Consider the following 26,521-nt stretch of genomic DNA (forward strand, 5'->3'; position numbering starts at 1 on the left):
AGATGGTAATTCCAACAGTCAGAAAAGTAATTGTTAAATCGCTATTCATTTTACTGTTTTAGACAAATATCAAGTAATTATCAGGTCATGAAACCATTCACATACATATTTGTCTTGATAAACTGGGAGGATTTGCAGCACAGAACTGTCTCAGAAAAGTTCAGTTGCCTATCTCCATGGAAGTCACCAACCTGAAACACTGTAACGTACAGACAATTTATTCTAAACTGAAAAGTAAAAGCAGCAGAAGAGACCAAAACTACTTGTAAATCCCCATTCTTAAGGTCAGCACTCATCAAAATTATCATCTATTACTTTGAAGAGTTAAAAGCTGAAATCAGGTATTAACAAAACCGTAATGCTCATGTACATGACTAACAACACACAGCTTGTCACCTAGATTTACAAGTACCAATAGACAAAAAAGGGGAAGGGATCACTAAAACAAGTCATCCAGCTCTCCTCAAGTCTTCACTTGTTTCTAAGGTTAAAACCAGCTTTTATCTTTCTCTCTCTCCAGGTAATAGCTGTTTTAAGACAAATAATGCCTTTTTTTTTTTTTTTTTTTTTTTAAACATAGGGTATAACTGTTGCTCTTTGGGACTTCTAGGAGCATGGTAATTTTTTTCACACTTTAAAAATTAGTAAAAGAACAAACTACAAAGTTCAGTGCATTTGTTACTCCTTTTAGGACAAAATTCTAAAGGTCTCATAAACTGAACAAAAGAAAGCGATTTTCAACTTCCAGTGAAAAGAAACTCCATGTACAAAATAGTTTTAGATTACAGAACCCCAGAACAAGGTTCTTCAATGATATATGTGGCAGGAGATAGCAGTAATAAAGTCAAAAGGGGAGTTGCGGACTGTATGCACACACGGGGAAAAAACAACTGCAAGAATAATAAAGTACCAGAACGGGTATTGCTATGAGGTTGGTGATCTCAAGACTCAAGTGGATAAAATCCTACATGAGCCGGTTGGAACTCAACATTGACACTGCACAGCACAAGGTTGGACTAGATGATCTACAGAGATCATTCTCAACTGGAATTATTTTGATTTACTGGGCTACCCAAATGTACCAGTTTTTTCTCCTTTTACATTGTGACTGAGGTTAAGATAAGGATAAAGTACCACAGCAAAACTCTTTTTATCAAAGTGGTAAAATCTGGTTTAAGCACAAGACTAAGATGCATAGCATATTTGTTTTTATCTGTCAGAAGGTGACTGAAGTAGAGTTTACAAAAATTTGCAAAGACAAATATTTTCCTCATCAAACAATAAAAAAATAATTTTGCCATAAACCAACAGACCTTCCTACAAATATTTCTCTAACAGTGTCTTGTTAGGAAAAATTATGGTTTAACAGAAATGAAAGTTTGCTGTATGAATAAGAGATTTTGCTACATATCCTACTAAACACCCCAAGTGCCAACAAGCTTCTCAGATGTACAAAATGGACTTCTGACAATTTTGGATATTTAACTGATCCTTATGCCAGCAATTATTAATCAAGGGAAGCCAATGAACTGCCTCCAAAAACCATTTTAAATGGTGACTTTCTTATAATAAAGATCCAAAGTTTAAAACAGTTCAAAAAAGAAAACACTTTTTAAAAAATATAATAATACAAGTAAGTTAATGTTTTTTGAGTTAAAGATACTATGTTACAGTAGGTTTAGTTTAGTTATATTTTCCTTAAGAGGTGAAGAACAGCTGCTAAATTAAGGTCCAAAAAAACACATTTATTTTTAACATTTGGCAAAGGTATATGGTTCTCCATACAGACATTTCAGAATGTATGTTGGAAATAAATATGAAATGTCAATATTTAGCATTATTCCAGATCTTTAATGAAAATACTACTTCTGTGGAATATTCTAAATATGTATTACAACTTCCACTGCACAGACTGGAAAACTGTAGGAGATAAAATAAAGGTTTATCAGTAAGTACAAGATGAAGTAACAACTAGCCAGTTTGCCCCACTGGCCATATTTCAGCACGTTTACTTTGACTTCATTCATAGAAATCAATTTCTTAAAAATAGTCAAAACAAAGCTTTTTCTCTCTGGGTTCTGATAACACTGACCTTCAGTTAAAACCATTGATCTGTTGTGAGTTTATTTTACAGACAACTAGAACATTATTTGCCTAAATATTGCAATATATGGTACAGTCATGAAAAAACATACTTTGTGTGCAAGAATATGTATGTGGAATAGTAAGATCAGTATTTAGAATTACTTGTCCTTCATGAGTCCTACTATATTAATGTAGAAATATCCCAGTCCTAAATTGGCCAGTTGCATTTCATCCACAGATCAATATGAGAAGTTTATTTTTATATAAGGATTTTATGTGGCTTTAAGACATAAAATGACCTTTTTCTTTTTTTTTTTTTTTAATTGATGAGAATTACAGATATTCTTATCTTGAAACTGCAATCATACATCCCTGTCCTATGAGGTATCTGGAACACATGTATGCAGATGAGGCAGTTAACAAAGAACTTAATAAGTTTTCATTTTTTACCAGTAACAGGGTAAACTGTGTTTTAATGTTTTAGCTAATCAAGGTGAACCTGAGGTTCCTCATCAGAATTCACTTCAACCTCCTGACACATGGCAATAACCCAGTTACTCTTCACTAGTGCAACCATGACAGCTTCAGTGACCATAAGCCACACCAATTCACATGGGCATGGACCTGCCCCAAGGCAGGTTTAAAATTAGCTAATGTGTTATTTTGGACTTTGCTTTCAAATACATCTAATCTCAATGAAAAAAAAAGGTATTAAAACTCTCTATGCCACACGTTCACTCTATTTTTTTGCCGGACACGCTAGTATAAGCTATAATGAGTAATGAACTCGGACTCATGCAGCTAAAGCCCACCAGTATGGTGGCTACTACACCAGCAAAATTACCTCTGCAAGTGGTTCTTCTTTTGCTGGCACTAACAAATACAGATAATTCCCTGGAATAGGCTTGGCTCAAGCTGTCTAACATACAAAGAGGCACTGGATGCCATAATAACTTAGCCATGCACATGAGACACTGAAACCTGACCTAAGAAAACCCCTTTAACTTTAATGTAGCTGTTCTTCTTTCGGTTCATCTAAAATCCAAACACATTTTAATATAAGTGATCTTGCCAACCAGGATCATAAACGTCATACATACATATTCCACAGTCTTCTGAATCAAGAAGTTATTTAAAAGTGGTATTCATAATTTGGGGGATTCTTTCTATTTCTGATCTTTAAATGATGCACTTGCCAGGAACATGACAGATGTAAATTTTTTGTAATGTGAAACCTGAGAATGTAATTTAATCTGACTGTGGCAGCTAAAAAATGTGTACGAAAAACAAACATTACAAGACTTCCAGTAATCTCAAATACTGGCAGCAATGCCATAAGAGCAGCTGTAACTGAGGAAAGTTTAGATGGACAAAAATTTATTCCCATTCAAAATAAATATGCTAAAGATTACTTTCTTGAAGTGATCAAAGATCTTGAAGATAGATATCTATGTCAAGCAACAGTGGCAATAAAATTATTTTAAAAAGAAGCACTTAATGAGCAAGTGTGTGACTTACTGGGAGGCTTTTCTTCTTAATGGATTCAATAGCTAGTGAGGTCTAAATTAATCACTAGTGATAGTCCTGACTATTATATTTTGACAAAATAAAAAGAATCTTATTTCAACATTTCTATTGGAGTGGGAAAATTAAGAAAAAGCAAAGGGAAAAAGTTGTAGGAAAAATAAGTCAGGAATAATTAAATGTTCTACTGTATCTTTTTTTCCCCTAGAGTACCTGTATTTTCTTCTACTCTTTATGCAATCTAAAAAGGAACAAAATTGATTCAGCTGTCTAATAGCTTCCAAACAACCAGAAGCTACTCGTTTTTCAATTGCTTGTTACATAAACATATTTGCTATAAAAAATCAGAATTAAAAAACCCCCACAACTGAAAATGCAACTGTAGTTTCAGAGCACTCTATTACGAAATTAAGGGAATCCACAGTGTTTAGCAGCTTTAATAGGATCTGCCTCACATGAAATATAATACTACAGCTTTATAGAAGATGAACACTTTTAAAATATTTATAAATTTACATGAACATCATCCATATATACCATGATGCATTTCAATAATTATTCTACAATACAATGGGAGTGCATGCTCAAACAAAACACCTCAGCAGTATTTTAAAGCAGTAAACCACCTAGCCAATTTCTGTACGTTCTGCAGTTTTTCTAATCCACTCTCCCTGTGGTTGAGCAAAATCGAATTGCCTCTCACATTTGCAGACAGCTCTGTGAAGGTGATAATAGAGCTGCTCCCTGCTGTCATGAGGCAGGAAATAGGAAAATGGCATATGGGGCTAGAAAGAAATAAAAAGAGAACTAAACAAGAACAAAAGAGATTTCAACAAAGGACAACTATAACCCAATATGCTTTGCAAGTTAAACTCTTTTCATAATAATTTAACGTACTTAAAAATTTATCTGCACACTTCTAAAACTCAAATGCTTGATATCAACTACTCTGTGTAGTTTTATTGCCTAAAACATTTGGAACAGAAATTATACTAAAACCCATCATATGCAATGCCTGTAAATCAATGCCTTCTTAATACTCATGTTAAAGGGGCTGAACCTTTTCCAATCTGTTAGTAACTGATCTTAGATTTTGTAGCTAAAATGTAACATATAAAACAACGAATACTTGAATTACTAGTTGCAAACCTGTTGAGTGACACCCGAATAGTAAAATATTAAGAGAGAATTATTATTGGTTACGTGTACTAACAATATCAAAGACTTCCAGCCTGTTTAAGGACTACTGATGTGAGCTGAGGAACAAACTAGAAATGATCTTTTCATTTACAATGAGGTGGGTTTTTAAAAATTTTTATTTTTTAATACAATATAGGCCTCTAAAAATCAAGAACTTACACGTATTTACAGTGCTTCTATATTAAATCTTACTGAAGTACCTTAAAAATAAAAAGCAAGCCTACTATACCTTTCCTTTTACACTCTGAATGGGATCCACCACCACAGCAACAGCTCTTTCTGATAAGGCTTCAAAGCTCTGCTGGGTATTGATATCTACACCAGACAACCAACAGCCAAAGCCAGGATGACTATGATACCAACCAACTACCATCTCAGGTCTGAAACAAAGAGGACATTGAGATTCTTAAAAATATAAACATGTATCGCAAGAAGAAGTAGGAACGTATCAGGGCATAAATTACGATGAGCTGTGAACAAAACACCATTGGTAATATTTAAATTACTCACCATAGTATGGTGAAAACACGGACATGAATAAATGCGACAAAAGAGGGCTATCATTAAGGGATACACATTAGCAGTGGTAGATCATGCTTTCAGTTTTTCACCCTGTTACCACACCTTCCCTGAACCAGTTTTTACCCTTTCAGCACTTGAGTAAATATCTACTCTTTAACTCCTTGGCACTGAAGGTTGAATTTTCACGGCAGAAAGTCCATTTCAGACATGGACAACGGGAACCAACGGTGGGAAAGGATTAAATATCAATTAAACCAGCAGTAGAACTAGGAACTCAGTCAAAAAGCAATTTGCACTGTTCTGTTCAGCTGCTGAGCCTTTTGCTAACATTAATTTTGAAGTTTTTCCCACAGTAAAAGAATTTGAGCAAGCAGACGACAACTGTTGAGAGGTAGGAGTAAAATAAAAATTTGTTTAAATACTAATCTTTTACAAAATTATTTTCCCTTTCTTTTCATTAAAGTTCCTCATGAAAAAGCTACCACTTCCTAATTTTTTTAAATCTTATTTAAAGGGTTAAATAAAAAAATCAATCTTTTAAGCAGGTACCGTGTAGTAATCACCTACACTAAATTGAGCAGCATTCTAATCTTTCTGTGCGATAATCAAAGCTGTAGGTTTAACAGAGTGACAGTCTCCTGACAATTGAAATGCAGGAAGGGGACTGAATGCTACGGGGACATGCTATGCTACTCACTTAATTTCTGGGCCAATTATTTATTTTTAAACATTAATAATAGTCCCTAGATCACTAGTTTTGCAGAAAGTCAGCTGTTTTTTCTAAAAACCATGCAGGGAGTACTTGTTACTGACAGCCGTCTGTACAGCGACTTACCTTCCAGTCTGTTTCAGCATATCCAACATTTTTGCTTGAAATACAGGATCCACTGCTTCCACACTGACACCCTGATTCAAAGGACAGACAAACATCATAGTAGTTGTACAGAAAGTAATATTATCTTTTAACTTGTTACTTTCCATACAAAAAAATATTTATAAGTATATTTTTAAAAAGGCAACCTGAATACTCTAGTACTACAAGACAGAACTCCCTTAAACGCAAAATACAATTTTTAGGAACGTATTTCAATGTGATTTTTAAAATACTGAAAGAAGATTTTGAATTGCTATGTAAGTAATCTCTACAATGAGTAAATATGATTAAATAGGCATAGGAATTTATCTTTTCCTCTGTTTGCTCTGCAAACAGTGGCCTGTTGTTTCTCACAAGTTCAGCTCTACAGGTTTTATTCAAGATAAATATCACATATTTGCTTTATGCAGATTTTTATATTATGTACAGGTATAGAATAAACTCAGGACAAAAAACTTTGAAGATTTAACTGATGTGCAGCTCTGAGTTACAAAGGGATCCCATTGTTTCTTTTAAGAACATTTCATTCTAGTTACACAAAATAAAGCACCATAAATCCCAGTTATGCCCCTTGACTCATCTCTTTAATCTCTTTATAAAATGGATATTCTTACTCAAAATTAAAATACATAATTTTTTCACATCACAAAAATATCATTTAAGAGACATGCCACTAAGATCTGACAAAGAGAGGAAGTTTGAAGTATATCTAGTTTGAAGTGTATCTATACCACCATCACAATTAAGCGCATGATATGCTTCTACTCAAACATTTCAAATTTTGAATCCTTTCCCTGGCTCACAGTATATGAGTTCTGAAAGTTATCAATTTATAAATCTTATAAGTCATGTAATATCAATATATTTATACTACATAAGAACATAATATCTGCATATACTGATATACACACTTAAGTACTAGACTTCGCTAAAAAAAAGTTTCAGCTAATTTTTTTAGTTTTACTGAAACCCTTAAATCCATTAGACTTGTTTGAACTCTAACTCACACATTATACCTTCAGATTGCATCAGAGGTAAAGTACACAAAGCTTTCAAAAAATAAATTTACCATAAGGAAAAAAACAAACAAGCAACAAAATTATCAAAGTCTAGATGCAAAGAACTCACCGTTCCAGACTGTGGCATTGCAAAAACATCAATCACTCTCACAGTATAATCATCAACAAATTCTCCAAGCATCAGACCCATGACTTCCATAGGGACACCAGCACGGCCATGCTTCAACATCTGGAATCAAGATCAAATGACATTATATGTTTAATAGGAGGTTCAAGTTTGATTTGAGGTAGTTCTTTCAGCCTTTGTTGATTTATAGTTAATTTGCAACTTGTAGCAGATTTGAAAACTGTAATGAACTATAAAATAGTAAAAACAAAGCCAACAAAGCAGAACAGAACTAATTAAAGTAAGTTTCTGAGTGTTGCAATCAGTATTAATTTGTTTTTAAAATTAGTCTGACCAGCACCTAGGGAACACAAGTCCATAAACTTTGGACAGCTGCCAGGTGCTCTATCTCCAGCACTATACTCAGACATAGTACGCACAGAACACTTACTTTCAGCAGTGCAAGGGAAGAGATATAAACCTGTTCTGCCGTATCAACTGCAGGAGCATCTGTTGGTGGCCCCTATGGAAAGAATAAATAATTATTTTCTCCACCATTGTTATTCTGCAGTTTCAAAACATTTTCTTTTGTTTTCCATATTACAAAACCTACAGAGAAATGCATGTATAATTGTGACTTTGTGGATTAGATGCAGTTGTTACAAACAAAACACAAAAATGCACACTCAAACCCCAAACACTTCTTTACAGCACCTTCCTTCACTAGCGTATTTTGTAAAAGGCCACCTAGACATCATCCCATTTCCCCCCAAACCAAAGAACACAGTCTAAAGAGCAATCTTATCACAATCAGTCAATCAAATATAAAACTAGCAAGTACTGCACTGGGTACAAACCTGTTACAAGCCATTCAGGCTAAGAGTCAGATAAGTTTCCATTAGTCAGCCTTGCTGCAATGCAAACCTTCGTCAGCTGTAAAATATGGTCACTTCTCCAATTAACTATGTGTTTCTTACAGTGGTGTGAATGTAAATGCTGCTGGGCTAGCATGATTAACTGGCACCAACACAAACAGCAATTTCCCTTTGCTTCATCAGCTTTCAGCTAAAGAGGACTTGCAGATAAAGGCTATGGGAGTACTTTGCAGATACACTGGTACAGTGAGAGAAAAAACGGACCTCTGATCCCTAGGTGGAAAAGCTGTGAACAAAATACTTTGCTCTTTGCCTTATGAGTAGTTATTCAAAAATTAGCACAACTGTCCCAGGTGTGAATGATTGGTTGAAACAGGTTCTGTGTACTGCTGAAAATGAAAAACACAGGAGGCAGCAGTTTAAATGTCCCTTTCTCAAGGAGCAAAATAAATGTTGTTCTTATATACTGAATTCCACACTAGCATACCTCATCATAGGCAATTAACAGCACATTCATTACTTTATTACGAAATTGTGTACAACAAATTTCTGCTGAAAAGACACAGGTTACTTCTGCATGAATTGATGTAAACTTAGAAAGGTAACAAAGCAACTAGGGAGTATGGTAAATAAAAAAGATACTCCACATTAAGTTAAAAGGGAAAACCGGTGCTTTTACACAAATATTTTGCAGATTTAGAACTTTGATTCCACAGTTGTAAGTAAAACTGTGGAAAAAAAGGAAAAGTTTCAAATAAATTCTAGATTTTTCCCTGTAAGAGGAAATTCAGTACAATGTGCATCCACATGACATCAAACAGAAGAAAGTAATCAACACATGCCATTGTCTCCTGAAGATAAAACCAGGTACTTAAGTAATCAAAATATTACATTTGTATAATAATTGTCTTTTCTGCATTTTTTCATACACAGAAAAACAACATCTAATCTTTAGAATACAGACAATAAGAAAATTCCATTTGGTTTTTTTTTCCCCCTAACATCAACAAACACCTTCTCTATTAATTCCAGATCCAATCCTTGTATTTTGAATCCAATCTTTGTATTTTGAAACTCACATACATGCATGGATCTGTGTCAACCACAGCTGCTTCATAATAGCTTCAAACCTTTATTTCCAACTGGGATATTGCTGACCATCACCTCTTTGTTATATCTGCTCTTCCTCACTTCTTACTACTCATTGCTAATTCCTCTGTCACTTTGGCCTTTTCAGTAATCTTCCAGCAGGTTTAACTTTTCACCTGTATTCTCACCAAAGGTCCATTTTGCATCAACCTCACCCCTTCATCAAATATTTGTCTGGTGTAACCCTAGGCCAACAATGAGATGTTCCAGTGGAGAAGTGCTCCTCTAGCACTCATGCTGAAAAACTCTGTGAGCAGTTCCTCCGAACATTTCACAGAACCAGATGAACAGAGCACCTGAATCACTTACACAAAACTTTCTACAATTAAATTGTTTGACTGTAAATCCTCAAATGCCCAGTCATTTTCTGATGCTGTTCCTATGTTTTTTCCTCCATAAGAATGTCAGTTTACTTTTTAAACCACCTCTCTCCTGCTTTAAGTCTATTCTAATGATTCACTTTCAAGCATTCACTTAGAATTTGGAAAGCCCAAAGACTCAAGTTTCCACAATCACTGCAAAAAATAAAGCCCAGATAAACTGGGTTTTAATTTAAAAAGTAACTTTCTAGTTTGTTAACAACTCCTTTTTTCATACACAAAGCTCTCCCAATTTTCTATCAGTTCTAGACCAGAGATGGTCTGCAGTGAGGGTAATAATACAAACTCAGTAACCTTCAGCTTTAGGATGAACAATACCCATGCTGTGATCACCATACACATTCTACATTTGTTCCAGATTTTGTTTAACATTTCACAGTAAGCAACCTTCCCATTACACCATTCAATATTTTTTAAAATAGAGAATAGCTTAACAAAAAATCTCCCCCAAACTAGCATAAGTAGTTCCATGATTTCTGGAAGGCTAATGCTGATGTTTGATTGAGACTAGCTTCTCAAAAATCAGGAGCTTGAACTGAAGTTTACTCTACTCTTGAATAGGCTCTCCTCTACAGAATCTCTAGTGTGTGTTAAGATCTGACATCCATCTTGCAGCTGAGGCATTAATCATGTTTCTGTCCCCTTTACAGATGCCTCTGTAAAATCAGTTAGGAGATTCACCACTTATAGGGAGGAAACAAAGACAAACATTAATGCATTTTGTTAATGTAACATGGCAAATAAATCACTTTTAGTTTAAGAGAAGGTAGGAACTAAAGCAGGGTGTAAACCTACGGTATTAATTTCTAATATTTCCTTATGATTTCTATACTCCTTGAAGCTTCCAAACGCTTATTTACCTTGGTGATGGTCCAAAAGAGGGTTTATTTAATATTACTTCATCAAATCTTTACACATTCTATGAGATAAAGTAGTTTCTGTATTCAAAACTTAAGTTAGAAGTCCCCTTGCCAGTTGCCAGCACTGATAGTCAACTATTTATTTTCAGCATAGGAAATGTTGCTAATTCATAAAGGAATGCTTCATTGGTGTAAATCAACTTGCTTAGCTTTTGCTAGGTGGTTTTGGGGTTTTTTTTTAAGCCACAGTATTCACTGTGAATGCTATATGTGTTTAAATATATATATATATATATGACCACATTAGGAGGTATCAACTGCAAACTTAACCGCTCCACTTTAAGCACATGCCATGAGACAGCAAAGGTACTATAGATCAGCTGCCACTCTTATTGTGCAGTTCAACCAATTTACCTGAACTCATAAAAATCAGCTAATGGTGGTATACAATGCAGGTTTATTAATTCTCAGTCATCTTTTAAAAACTCAGCACATACTCAGTATGTCCTTGGTCACTGATGCTTCTTTTTGTGACCTCACTAACTCCTTTCCGTCTGCTCTGCTCTCCTTACAGATTTTAATTACTAGCTAAATTATGGGAAAAGGAAACTCATCATTGCACCATACCAATTATGCGTATTCGTTTTCATGTTAATATTCCTTCCTTTGTTTTGAATAGAGATTAGAATGAACTGCTCAAAAGAATACTGAAATTCAGGAATTTTGAGGAGGAAATGATCCATAGGTCAAGTTTTGCATAATTTTTCTACCAAAGATAAACTAAATTGCCACACAAAATACTATAATTACACATTTGTATTTCTACAGAAAATGCTAAAGCCAAAGTTCATCAAATTCTTAACATAAAACCTTTAAAGATTTTATAAATAAAACCAACAGAATAGATCTTGGGTCTTCCAAATAGTTTACTTGACTTTAGATGATGCCATTTGAAAAACACATATTTGGAAACTGGAACCAACTTACTTCCATCTCTGATCACCTTCTTTTCCACAAATGGCTGATAATCTAACACAGCCCTGGAGTGACAGCCTAAGCTTCTGCATGTTAGTTACACAGTATGTGGGAGTTAGATAGGAGTTATATGTTTTGAGATCTCTTTGGCCTGTTTCTGCTAGTCTTTCACAGAAGTTTATACATTTCTTTCATCCAGAAAAGAGGAAGAAAGACTTTATTAGCTATTCTCTACATGGAGGCAAGTACTTTACACTGACCCTCCACAGCATGTGCTATTACCACTGTTCATAAACTTCACTGCCTGCCAACTTTAACAAAGAAGCACCATCCTTATGAAGCAGAGTACCAAATTAAATTAACTGGTGTCAGGAACCCAAACAAGAAAGCATTTCTATCTACAATGCAAAAGATCTGCTGGTATTTTTGGTTACATTATGGTATTCAAAGGACTGACAGTTATCCCACTTGCACAGTTTTGGGAGACTGTCCATCTCACTGCAAAACAGCAATTGCAGCTTTATGGGATTACTTCTCGGGGAACTGGACAAAAATCAGATTTGGAAACTGCAAGGAATATTGAACATTCTTTTTCCCAAGTATGCTGGTATAAGCTGGATACAGTAATTATTGAAATTTAAAAACTGCTTAAAAAATACTTTTATGTGCCACTTACTGAAAATGGATGTTTATTTTGAATCATCTATACTTACTGTCAGCCAGTGAAATGAGCTGCCTGATGGCCAGCCATCTCATAAAACCCAACCAAACTCTGGGTTTGTTTTTGTTTAGAATGGCAGAATCCCAAGTTCAATAATAATTGATAAAATTAAGTTAGCACTATTCAAATACTTTTTTTTTTTTTTTTAGTACAACTTGTAATGGAAAAAGAATCACATGCAAGTTATGAACAGAAAATTGAACTGTAATATTAAATTATTCATGATACTATTTTTGTTTCAAACAGTTAAAGAAATGATCCAATATAAAAAGCAGCCCTTTACTTGGGTAGCTCTTGTTGACTAAGTGTTAAAGGCATTTGCCATTCTAACTGGATAAAAACTAACGCCTTGAAGTGTTATCTACTCAGGCCTTTTAGCAAATTTGTTAACACTTTTAGGTATATTACTTCACCTTTCTCTTAGTGTGAACTGATATCAATTATTTAGCCAATTTTATTATTAAATGTGAACTAAAGTGTCATTTCAGAGCACTGCTCTTTATTTGTAGTATTTTACATTTATTCAAATAGGTATAGAAGGTGGACTTGATTAATTACATGAGCAACTGAGAAACAGTCCAAAAATGGATACATTTTTCATTGTTTAAATGGATCTGAAACACTGCTATGGTGTCATGCTAATAGAACAAAAGATGATTTTGAAATACACCATCGCTGTTTCAAAGAAACTCGGTTTTGCAGGGGCAACTGTAATAAAAACCCAAAGGCAGTGAACTAAAGTACTGTCGAGCACATCTTAGCTTTAATGCACCAAAAAACATATTACCGTGTAAAATATAAAAACTGCTACAATCTTTACTACTTTTTTTTCAATTTATTTTTGCAATTGGAACAATTTAAACATGAACATAGGACACACAAGCAAACCACGACTGCTATAGTGTTTTCTTTCTTTCCTAGTAAGGTAAGAAAGAACCTTTTAATACTTTAATTTTGTGAGTATTAAACAACTAGTGTGAAAAACAAGCTGCATGTAAACTATTTCTACTGCCTCTGCTTCAATGACTAGCTGAGGCAACCTGTTATAGGAGGTGTTAATTGGCAATAGGAGTACAAGTCAGAAGCATGTTCCCCATCGTCCTAACCCAGCAAGGCTAGGTCATTAAAGTGGAAATGAATTCTTTCATGCCGACTTAACCCTTTCAATACGTATTTTCAGCTGTTATATCCAAAGACAATTGAGATAGATTAACTAAAAAAAAAGAAAAAAAAGCAAGACAAAAAACCCCTTGCATCACTTTTGAATTTAAATAAGAATTCACCCAACACATTTTCTTCATTTCCATTCTCCACCTCCTCCAGAACAAGTGTTTCAGGTAAAGATGACACTTTATTATGTAGGTAAGGGGGAGAAAGGCAACTGAGGTATAAATGCAAAGACAATCATTGTAAAATAGTAATTTATCACACTAAGGATGCATGGATGGATGAGAACACAAAGAAAGTTTAAAAGTACAGTTTTGTGGAGGTAAATTCAACTGTGTGTGTATAGTTTGTTACGAGGGAAAAAAACCCATTCCAGAATACTACCTGCAGAGCAGACACAAACATGAGCATGAGTGCAGAGGAGGCAGAGGTATTAGGGATAATAAGACCTTAAAAGTTCACCAGAGTACCACTGCTCTTCTCTACTTGGCCTTTGTCACTAAGTGGTACAACCTAGTGATGTATCGATATAAATAAGAGATTTCTTAGATCAGCACAGTGCTTTTTACACATTGCTAAGCCTAAAAATCTAAACAGAATTTGGACTGTGGAATATTTTTTGCTGTACTGAGACAATACACTTACAGAAATTACCAAGTCATGTTTCATCAGTGGAAGTGGCAATGGGAGTAAACCATACTCCTGGATCTCAATGGTTCTAGCAACTTTGTCATGACAAGCACCAGAAGCCACGTATTGCATTTTCTGCAGTACAGGAAGTTAACATGATCAGTCATGACAGAGAAAATTACTGAGGTCATAAAAAAAATTTAAAAATCAGAGAGTTCATAGAAAAAGGAAAAATACATTATTTTGCACTGTGAATCACACAGTAATTAGTAGGAATTTGAAATTTTATTGCTATTTTCAAGCTAGTACACACGCAATTTTGAAGTTAGATCCACATCAACAGGATTAGACTTTGAAACAAGCATTATGCCTAAACAGTTTGTATGTTTAGGTCCATTTTTATACCAATTATAATCAAGCATGCATAACAGACCACAAAATACCATAAGCCTCAACAAACAGCCTAGATTTCTCAAAAGATCACATTGTCTTCTTACACCATATGTCAGAAGAAATAAAAATTGTAGTAACATGTTTAGTCTCAAAGACTCCAAAATGGAGTAGGGATACTAGGGAAGTACTGTGGCATCAACTGCTACTTTAAATTGAAAACCTCTGAAAAAAACCCCACCTTAACAGACCAGATAAAAACTGTCTCAGTATGTTTTACAAAATTCTGTCTCCTAAAAAAAGTTTATCCAGGTTCACATTTACAACAGAACTCCATAAACAGCAATGTTTATGCCTTTCGAGATACATCTCCCTATATCTTCAAAAACCAAAATTACAGAACACAGAACTTTGTATAGCTTTGAGCAGTTGGTTAAACGGGTTGGGATCATAAGTTTGCCAACACCTCTTTGGTGCAGAGCCAAGACATTACTGCTTAGCTTTTCTGCTTGTTTGCGGTTTTAGTTTCTGTGGGGTTTTGCGGTTTTCTTTTGTGTGTGTTTGTGTGGTGGTTTTTGGTTTGTTTTTTGGTTGCGGTTTTGTTGTTGGAGTTTTTCTGTGGTGCTTTTTTGTTCATTGTTATTATTTGATTGCTTTTAATGAAGCAGAACTTCAAACATAAATAGTCTCCAGTTTACTGGGACACTTGGAGAACCTGGTCAGAATTTCAGTAAACAAAAGGAAGCCAAGTTTAGCTTACGTTTCTATCCTATCCTTCTATTAGTAATCTCTACTGCACTATTAACAATTTAATGGAAGAGGTATAGTAATTCACCAGTGTGGGCACACACTGGATTTCCCACACGCTCATAGAATGTAACATGTTTTGCTCATCTAATTGCCCAAAACTGCCAGAATTTTAAAAGGTCTTCTACAAAAAAGCAAGTACTACTGTTTTCCAACACTACCTTCGAAAACATTGTTGAAGACAGAGGCTTAAAACTTAACTAAGAAAAAAATATTTACCAGATTTGGTATCAAATAATGCTAACTGAAGTTCTTTTGAGGTCTGTTAAGTTTAATTTTACTACAGTGTACTTTACAGTCATTCTATTTAGTCTAATTTTTCTAGAAATAAATATTTATTACCCAATATTAACACGCATTCACTCTATAAAATTACTTACATACATCACCTGGATGCAACCTGCAGTAGTCAGACTTTCTGCAATTTTCCCAACACAACTGGTGCAAGAAATGGCCATTTAAGTGTCATCTTTCCTGGTTCAGTGTTTCCTCTGTCTTTACCCCATATAAGCTACAAATTCATTGAGACTCAAGGGAAGATATGCTGCATCACTGCAGTTAATATTTCTCATTATCAAGCACAAGGACAATTTGGACTAGATGACATTTAAAGGTCCCTTCCAAGCCAAACCATTCTATGATTGTATGACAATGTTATGATTAGCAAAAAGCCATAAGATCAAGGACACAACAAATCCTCAGTAACACTGTACATCCTTTTAAAAGGAACTATTATTTTTCACAACCTCAATCTACTGGAAATAAAAAGAAAATCCAGAGCTCAGTTTCACTCCAGAACAAAACCAGGACTAACCTGGTTATCTGTTCCTATCAGATTTACAGAAGGTAGTGGGATTTAGAACCAGGAGCCTCGATGTACATGATAAGTCAGCATTTGTAGATTTTTGTCTGCCTCCAGAAGTCTCTAATGCAGATTTTTAATTACCTTATTCTAGACACAGTTCTGCCAAGAAGGCACATACCCATCAGCAGGTGTTACCTGAGATCACCCTAAAGCACACTTTGAGCAGCAAAGCATTTTACTCATTATGCAGAAGAATGCACTGGGTTCTATATGCCTACAGGTTCTCTGTTGTGCAGAGCTGGTCCTGTGGATATGAGCAGGTGAGTTGTAGACTCAGTAGCAATACGTAGGAAGGTTGTTTGCAGCACTTGAAAAACAACCAACCAACCAACCCTGCCCAAAACCACATCACTATTAACACAAGAACACTTCAAACTTCCAGGAAAAGCCTAAAGAGGACTCTTCTACACAGCAGGAAGCAAACAGAAGCCCTTATTCCAAGGTGCTGGATAGTAGCATTGAAACTTAGCATGGGATTTCAGAAAGAAGATACAACTTCTAAGAGAAAGAAATTAAATCAATCACTGTAAGGCAGCTTACAGAATGGAACATTACAACTTAATAGGTGTAATGCAAAAGGCACAAGGATGTCTCTTCTTGTTTAGTCTTTTTTTCCTCATGTTCTTTCTCATTATGGTTACACTCATTTCCCTGTCCAATCTCCTTTGCCTCTTCTGGATAGTCAGCTGGACTACACTGGCAATTAAATCGAGGAGAGAGAAGCTAATTGCCTAATTATTAGAAATATGAAAGTTTAAGATCTGAGGCCAAGAGAAGGCAGCTAAAAATGGTTGCTAGAGTAAAACAGAGATCGGAGGAAACTGATAATGCTCAGACACAACCCACTAGCTTTTTTAGTTTTATGTTTGTGATTAAAATGTGAGGTGTGTCTGTAGTGCAGCCACCTTACCGTAAGACAACCTTTATAACACAAAACACATACAGAGTTTAAGTACAACGATATGACTGCTTCTAAACCAATCATATTTCTATACTCTGCCTTTAGCAATCTCCAACAGCTTTCAAATAAGCTCGACCCATGGAGTTATTGCCTCCAGTGTAAGCAGACCCAGGCCTAAATTTGTACCCTAAATTTGATATGAAGCTTTTGCTGCACAGCCTTTCACTAAAACACTAATCAATGCAATAAAATACTCGTCCCAGACTATGGAAGTAAAACAGCATACTTGCTATATCTAAGGTGGTTATTGTCTCCTTAAAGCAAAATCATATATTTTGGATATATAAACTGATGCTAAGACTTTTTACAGAAGATAAGGTAGGTAATTGATTAAGTCTTCTTAACTTCTTATGGAAGTTGATGTCAGATGTTTTTAATGGATGAAAAATGCTTGTCACCGAGAACATTTTTTTATTCTTTAAATGGGTTGATAGCTTCTAGGGAAAAAAAGAACTGGAATAAACCGCCCAAATTGTACGCCATCTCACCTACTGGGAGTTACATTGGAATTCCAGAAATAGTAACATCCTTCATACTTGAGAACTTTGCTGGAAAATGTCTCAGAAGCAATGGCACAGAAATGATGCACAATTTTAAGAGTTCTAATTCAGATTTATTACCCTGGCAGAGAATTCTCAAAAGGCGTATCTGAAGCGTCAAATACCTGTGAGATGCAGACAATAGTGTATCACCACAATTCAAACCATACAAAGCATATACACTCAGGAGACACAGAAAGGAGAAAGCAGTACAGGTGCAACAGATATGGAGATACAAGAACACTCTACAGCTTTTCAAGGAAAAAAGAACTTCATTAAAGACAATACATTTGCACCCTTCAAATTAACACACAACCTGTTTCAAGAATCAATAAAACAAAACAATCTTCAATAAGATGTATGCTTTGTTCCTGGTTGAGTTTTTGGTGAGGAGGGATGAGGTGTCTGGGTTTAATTTTGGGTTTGAGTTTTTATTATTGGTGGGTTTTTTGTTTACCTATGGAAGATGTAAGATTCAAGAACAAGTCATGTACTTCAAGAGACAGATCAACTTAATGAAGTAATCCAAGGAAACTTGCATGTAATTGTTAATTGGGAATGATGTACACTGAGCCTGACCCCTCTCTGCCTGCCAGAGCACCAACTCCTATGCAGAAGTCCCACAGAAGAGTGCACTGTATTCTTCTCTAATAACCATGCTGCCTAGATCAGCAGATGAAACAGAACTTTAGACTAGCAGCAGGTCTCCCAGGTTCCTATGGTGCCACAGATTTACTAAATGGGATAAGCATGTTCTAAAAAACTCATGAGCATACAAGGGGAAAAAGGTTCCACAGCATCAAGCAGTGCAATGCTTGAAACCTCATAATCAAAGTGACAGTTTTCAAGTGCCATTTACAATGCCCTAATCTGGAAACATCCCAGCTAACCCATCTGATCAACTATTTCACAGATGGAAGCACTTGATGGCTAACTGGCAAGTCCATGATTCAAATAAAATAGCTATCTGCACTTCTATTTTCTATATTTCAAGTCAAGGTGTAAACACTCCTTATAAGATACAGGTCAGTTCTCTGTCTCCCCCTCCCTTCCCATTTGGATTTTTTCCCTTCCCCTCTGTCATCAAATATGTTAATTCAAAAATACAGAATGAGTTTTATTTTTCAATTATTTTACTAGAACAGTTGTCTGCACGAACAGACCACTGTAAATTAATATTTTCAAAAATCCATCAAGTAATGAAAAATTACTTCAACAGCATTTTTAAGAAGTGCCATTGTTTCACTGCTTCCTATCACATCTGGATTCAGCATGTGCTAGCACAGACAAGAACTTGTATTGCTTGGACTGTTGTTCTGAAAGTGATGGGCAGAGAAAGCTCAGCTAAAAATGCACTAATTTGCTCACACCCTTTAACAATACTCAGTAGGACTGCCTAATAGAGGCATATGTGGAACTGATTTCACTAGCAAACAATAGTTCAGCATACAAAATGAAGAGGAGTGTTGCTCCAAATTCCTGCCTGCTACATAAGTAGAATGCTTTTACATACCCCACAAAGCCTGTTAATTTGTCTACAGCAAATGTACAATGCAAAGTAAAGTACTAAATCACTAGTGAAATTCTGTGGCAGGCAGTATTCCAGGGGGATGAACAGGGAGAGATGGAAATGAATCAGGAAGAGAAGATAACTAAAAAATAAACTCAACATGATAAGGGGCAGGAGGAGAAAGAGAGATGACCATACAAGCAAAGAAAAACAAGGGCATTGCAAAAATCTTAATTTCCATTAACTACAAGGGAGGGAAGCAATAAGCATTTTCTTTGGGACATCACAACACTTTCAACCTTTTACAGTTCCCCTACATCTTTTTGAAAAAGCCTCTATGATTGGTTCATCTTATGCATTTACCACAAGAGCAGAAATTCAACACAATAAGAGGTTATTTCCCAGGTGTACAACACCAGTCATGTAAGACAAACAATTTCTGCAGGAGGAAGTGTTTCAAAGAAGTTCATATTTTTGGCATCAAGTTCAAAACTAAATACAGGTACTTTCCCCTAAAAAGAACACATAGTTAATGACCAAGTGCAGTGTCAGAAAATACTATGAATGGCTTATGTAATGCCAAAAGCTAACAGGTTCTCTTCCCCCTTTCTCTCTTGTCCACCTGCTGCCCCACAAAGACAGCCCTTTGTCCACCCATGACTAAAAGAGAAGAAATGGTTCAAGATTTCTAAGCCACAAGTCACTGGAGGGAAAGCTTATTGTTGAAATATCACTTAGAGACTACTTCCTTAAAGTCTGTTTGTTAGCCATATGATGACAGGCTTAGGGCAGTTGCGATTTAGCACTGACCACCTCTGCACAAGTGAAGGCCAATCAGCCACTCAGTAGCATCCTGAAGGAGTAAGTAGTACGAAAAGAGAAACACAAGTTCAGTGAAAGCAGTTCTCAAGTGGAATACAGTACACCAAAAGACTTGAATAAAATATTGCAAAAACATGAATTCAAAGAGCATTTGGGACAGTGAACTGGGACAGTTTGGAAATGAAATAAAAAAATAACCAAAGAAACCTAAACAAGATAATAATTACAAGAGGTGCTTTTACCAAGGGGAAAGAACCGAGTAACTACAGCTGAAGAAGCTAAAGCAAGTCAATGAGAAAGAATGCCCTGGAAGAGATCAGAAAAGAACTGTGCTGGCCAAGCATCTGCTGTTACTTTAACATCACTTACAGGGAAACCAAACGGACTGTCAGCAGACCTTATGTGATGCAGTCCTCCTGCTAAGCAGACCCCTAGCTACAAGCAAAAAATAATGGCCAAATTATGTGTTAAAACTACTTTGAAAATGCTTCTTTCTACCAGACTATACACACAGATGATTTTTATGCTAGCAAGAATGACTCATTCAGATGTTTTTACTATGTTCAACCTTTAAAGCAAAAGCTCAGAACAACTGTGACACAGCAATAAGAAAAAACAAAAAGCTTTGTACAGTTGTTTAAAACACTTTAGTGAAAACAAATAGCAATAACCGTTTATTTTCTAGCACTACAAAATTTATCCAAGAAGTATCCGCCTTCTCTCTTCTAACTCAAAGACATCTGATTCCCTCTGAACTATTTCTCTCAATTACTAATCAATTGATATTCAGAACAGAAGTGACCTTTGAAGGTCCACTGAAACACAGTACTTTAAGGACATAAAAATATTTTTTTAAAAGCCTTCCTGCTGATTCAGTAAACCAAAAGACTACAAAAGTAGTCAAGACATCCAGTGCAAGCTGCAACTTGTATAAAGAGCAATTCAGTTTTCCGCCTTTTTTTTTTTTAATCCAACACATACTCATCAACTCATTTAAGAGACAACTCCGTATTTAAACAAACATAGAGCAGCTTTGCAGGCCAAAGCTACTAGAGGAGTTCAGAGCTTCTTCTGAATGTTATATTCTATTGTCTGACACAATTTTCTAGCAAACTTTAAGATGAAAAATTCAGAAAACAGCAGAGAGTTAACTGTAAATTTGAAAAACAGCTTTGATATGCGTCAAGTTCAGAAAGGACTAAGAAGTGAAAGCTTGAGAGATTAGACTGCACAGATGTTAAAAAAATGAAGAGTCATGAAGCAGGCTGGCAGCTCAGAGGAACAAGAGAAATAACTGTTTAAGAAAATGAAACTAAAAATAACTGAGGGCAGCTTGAAGATTCACTAAGAGAGCGTGAATAGAATTTTAGCTATAAAAAGGAAAAAAAAATGCACCAAAAAGTTACAGCTTATTTGGCAAAACACCTAGAGTTTGTAAATCCGCCTAGAATATTTCACCAAATGCTTCAGTATTAAACCCTCTTTGTAGTTATACTGGACACAAAGGCACTACACACAAAGAAGTTCTGGGTTTAGCAACTTCAGTCATCCCAGAAGCAACATGGCACACACATCATGAAGTCCAAGACACACAGAACCGATTTCTCCAGAAGAACAAGAATCTGAATTCTTGATTTAGAACAGAGCCCTGAAGGTAGATGAGGAAGGCAGAGAAAGGCCAGCTACTGCAGCCAGCCAAGACCTCAAAGGAAGTAACACTGGAGTCCGTTCCTTAGGGAAATAACTCTTCTTACAAACCTTAAACAAAGAAGTTCCTAATTATTTTTTCCCCTGTATCCACAGTGATCAGCACAATGGAATGAGATCAGCTTGGTTTTATTTTTGAAGACTGCTGGCCATGCCAGTTGACCAAGGTAAAAAGGACTAGGACTTGTAGTGGCAGGAGAAGCCATACAATGTGTGAATAGATCTTTCATTGTGGGACAGCTGGCAGGGAAGCCTTTTTGCTGTGAGTAATGTTACAGTAGTGAGGACAACAGTCAACAAGAGAAGACACAATAAAACACACATACAGGTAGCTACAAGTACCTACAAGTGATAAATTCAGCTCAAATTACCTCTTGAAATTTATATATACTTCATTATCTTGTAATGCCCCATCACAGTGTGATCCAAGGACTGAAATATATTATTTATGAAGGAGCAGTGAATACATTCTGCCTTTTAGAAGACTCTTCATGTTCTGAAATTCCATATTATTGGAAATTGATTTAAAAAAAAATTTTATGTGTCTCCAATGCTTTTCAATTCAAACTTTAAAATGTTCAGACACCAAATGAAAGGTTAATAAATGTTATGTAAACTCAGCACAAGAATTCATATTGACTAAAAGAAAAAAAAAGGTCAGGCTATAACAATGATTTGCATATACATAAACAATTTCTAGAGTCAAAGATTATTACTATGAACTCTGGGGGTTTTTTGATGCTGCTTTTAAATATAACAAAAGAAATATTCCAGAATTGCTTAATATTAAAGACTGACAAGCTGTATACTCACCTGTCCGAGCCCAGGCATACCTCCTCCCAGTCGCAGAAGTCTATCCATATTTCTAGAAAAACAGAAACAAAGGAAAAATGTTCCCAAGCTCTGAAATGTTTACTAAATTGCTATCTATATAATTCACCTTCAGTCACTGAGTATGTCAAAAATATTGGTGGTAATTACAACACAACATCAGACTTCCTGTTAATTAACACCACATATTAATTCAAGAAGCTGTCTTCCATGCTAATTAACAGACTTTGTTTTATTGCTTTGGTTTTGGGTTATCCCCATTTCTGAGGACGAGCACTCTTGTCAAACTTCTCAAAAGTTTCCTATCATTCAATTAATTGGGGGATTTTTGTTGCTTATGATCAGCACCTACAGCCAGAAAGTTCTTAAAACTTATTAGATATACAATTGAATTTACTTCAATTTGTTCAAAAATCATGAATAAAAATGTTAAAGTAAGGATTTTAGCATCCTCATTAGTAAGTTCTGCGCTAATTAACTTACAGCTTGTCAGTTACCATCAAAACTACATGTGAAAGACACTAAGCAGATTATGGATCTCTGAATTAGCATCAAAAGCTTTTTTTAATGAACTCATTATACTAAAAGAAATACTGTAAAGTAAACATTTAATGTGTATATAGTTAGAAGACTAGTGACAGTAGAGTCACTTAATACATTTCCAGTGTTGCCTGTGCCATTGCTTTAGCACAAGATTATTCCAATCAATGCAAGTTGTTACTTAAAAAAGAAAAAGCAGTTTTTGTGTCTTGCAACTTTCAAAGGAGTGATCTCCAGGAATAAGAGCTGTTAAGGTCCCCAGTTAAAAAAATTAGAGTGATGTTTCTTTCTCTGCAGTTTTTTCACTTTCTATTGTTGAAACAACAGCAACTATTTCATTGTGGATACCTAAGTACAAGTTCTGTCCCAGTTTTCACAGAACTTTATGTTGCTTTCTTGTCTTGTTCAAATTCCTAGCTTTATACAACAAAACTCAGGAGATAAAAAAAAACCCAAACAAATACTACTTTTTAAACAGCTGTCTTCAGCAAATCAAGCCATTTTCAAGGCGTGTGGAAATTAGAAAATGTTACTCATTTATTTTCTTTGTGAAATAGAAGATACAAAGTAAAGCATCAGAAACTATGATCTTAATTGGACAAGTTTTAATATAACACAACAAAGCCTGTTTAGGTGATAAAAGGAAGTACGATTTCTGAAATACATTCATCTTCCAAATGGATGTTACATTACAAATAAGAGGATTATACACATAATTTCAGACTACATTAGATACTAATCAAACAGCCTTCTTTTAAAAAGTAGTTATGCAAAAGAACTTAAAAAATAAATTTGCTTTGTATATTAAAAATAAAAGTCTTCATGTTGAAGGTGAATGTAATCTCATTATTTCTTCTGAAATTTGCTGGTATTTTTATTGGCTAAAGACTAACAGGCTTTACTTCAGTATAAGTTTAAAACAAATAGTTTAAGCTTCTAAACATACAAAGAAGCAGCACTTTAATTCCTACTTTAATAATTTCATAACAATATCAAAGATACATGGATCAATAATACTTTCTCTATTTGCTAATTTCACTTTCCCAGTTCAATGCACTACCAAGCTATTAGTTTAATTTGATTCACTCCTTTAATTTTGTAGGTACATGTGAACCCAACAACTGCAGCCTCAACTAACAGTTAGTACTTTCTTAAAGCTCCATTGGCACTGTATGAATTAGAAAGGAGTTTATTAAAGGGTCAATGGTTATCCTTCTCTTTTTCACAGTCATTGAAACCAAGGTTCTTTATTAGAGGCAAAAGCTGCTCACAATGCATATACTTTTTTATCCTGAACTACAGTAAATTCCAAATCAAGTTGTAGGATTTCCTGGGAAAGGTTAAATTGCTGTTTAAAGCTATTATGTAAGCATATGTTAAATGGCTTCAATGAAACAGTCACAATGTTACCATAAATTAACGCCAACTACATTTCATTTTACCCCGTGTGGTAGATACTCCTCCTTTGAAACACACAATGATTCATCTTCTGTGACACTAATGAGGGCTGAAGAGTAACTGAGAAGTAAATTTAAACTACTAAAATTATTATTTTAATCCATCATGTTTGTACATTTATTTTAAGAAACTCTTGGTCTCTACAACTGATAACCATAAAACCAGGTGTCCCTACAATTACACAACTTCCATAAACTGATGAGGTGTATTACCTATGTACATTCAAGAAATAATATTGAATAACAAATATTTTAATGCAAGTGAAAAGCAATAGTTAGTACTAACTAGTTAATATTTTATTTACACAGTTTATTTCAGTTTCTAACTCAACAGAATAGTATATCATTTATAGAAGCATATTTTGCCATAATAAAGTTGGATTAGACTAATGCGTTAAACAAACTGATTATTTATCAGCAAAACCTTACAAAAAAACTCATGGCCTTACCCAGTCAGAGAGATGCAACATTTCCCACCTAACTATCACCAACTAATCACTGAATTGAGATATTTAGATTTTTAAGAAAGTGGCACAAACAGAAAATCTCCAAAAAACCAGTTCTAGATGCACTGCAAATTGTTTCACTAGCTCCATGAGTTGACTCTGGTTAGAATTGTGGCTACTAGTACTTTACTTGCCTATTTGTAATTGAATGTTTTAGTAGGTTATAGCGTATTTGGATCCAAACATACTTGTTTACTCTGTATAAACATCTGAAGAATTTAGGTTAGCAAACCAAATCAAAGCCACTTTTAATTTTTGCCAATCCACTGTATCTAAATATTATTTCAGCCATAAATTCCATTTATGAAACAATGTTTTTGTAAACTTTAAAACAGCTTAAGCAAAATTTTTAGACCTTAATTAAGATAACTTTAGCCTTCACAAATAAAGCAAATATGCATTTCTAACCTGGTGCTTAGCAAGAGGTGATCACAGCTCAAATGTGGCAGCAGCTCCCACTTTTTGACTGTAAAGATGACACCAGTAAGTCTCTTTCCTACACAAGGAAATAGAAGAGGGGAGAAGACCAGTAAAATTCAGAAACAATAGCCCATATAAAAAGAAACGTTACATGGATGACCCTCAAAGGACAAAACATCACTGAAGAATAGCCCAAAGAATGTTTCCTGGGTTTTCTTTTCCTTTTACCATATAATCCCTTGAAGTGGTATATGCCACATCTTGCTCAAGTATCCATAATACTGAAAGAAAGTTCAAAGATTCTCAAAATAACATGGAAGAGTATTTTAATAATCCATTTAAGCAATTTAATCAATTGTTTAAAATGCTGTTAGAAACTGAAACCATGGTCCTTTTCTACTATTTTAGAAGACCTTGCTTAGCTAAGATGACCTAAGCACCAAGGTTATGAGCAGTCTGAAGGTACAGAGAGTTTTGTTTATTTCTGCAGGAGCAGTTTGTGTGACCGGAAAAGTCACAGAGGTCCTGTGTTTGCCTGAATTCAGGTTGAGAAAGGCTGTTTCACATTCAATTTAGGAATTAAAATTCATGTTATCCTCCTCCCAGAAAACACTGCCCACTAATTGCATCCACTCAATCATTTGTAGAGCAGTGTTTTAAAACAGATCTGTGAAATGATCTGTGGCCACGATTTGATAGACATTTTTTTCAATGTCAGTGTTAACATAAGGAGCAGTGGGGAAGCTGCTGCTGCTTACCAACTTGATGCTGCTTTCTCAGTACTGCCAGGACAGCCATTTGTGCAGCCTTGCAGTAAGCTGATAGGCTAACAAAAACGTTGGTTTTAACCCTGCTCACTTCTCTGAGAGGATTCACACTGCATCCCAGAAACAGTTGTCTTGGTGTAACAGAAAAAGAGGTCTTGGAAGAGCTGATTGCTTCTAACACTAATCCAGACTCCAGAAGACATTTATGTCAAATCATTCTTTAAGCTGAAGATGCCCAAAGAATGTCTGGGTTTGGGGGCTGGTTTTGAGGCTTTTGTTTGGATGGGGTTTTTTGTTTTGCTTTGTTTATTA

General features: G+C 35.2%; 1 protein-coding gene across 4 annotated transcripts in view; it reads right to left on the reverse strand.

Moving 5' to 3' along the window:
• Positions 1–26,521, reverse strand: part of PSMD14 (proteasome 26S subunit, non-ATPase 14) — a 46,779-nt gene that overhangs the window by 16,249 nt on the left and 4,009 nt on the right. For all 4 annotated transcript variants that reach the window (XM_050339943.1, XM_050339942.1, XM_050339944.1 and 1 more), the window contains 6 exons: positions 25,431–25,518; positions 22,502–22,553; positions 7,782–7,853; positions 7,334–7,453; positions 6,167–6,237; positions 5,039–5,189 (listed from right to left, as the gene is read on the reverse strand). In XM_050339943.1, coding sequence (XP_050195900.1) covers positions 5,039–5,189; positions 6,167–6,237; positions 7,334–7,453; positions 7,782–7,853; positions 22,502–22,549 — 462 coding nt within the window. In that variant the 5' untranslated portion in view covers positions 22,550–22,553; positions 25,431–25,518. The remainder of the gene's footprint in view (positions 1–5,038; positions 5,190–6,166; positions 6,238–7,333; positions 7,454–7,781; positions 7,854–22,501; positions 22,554–25,430; positions 25,519–26,521) is intronic.

Source organism: Myiozetetes cayanensis, unplaced genomic scaffold (genome assembly GCF_022539395.1).
Source record: "Myiozetetes cayanensis isolate MyiCay16 unplaced genomic scaffold, myiCay2020 scf9, whole genome shotgun sequence".
In the NCBI taxonomy this organism is placed as follows: domain Eukaryota; kingdom Metazoa; phylum Chordata; class Aves; order Passeriformes; family Tyrannidae; genus Myiozetetes; species Myiozetetes cayanensis.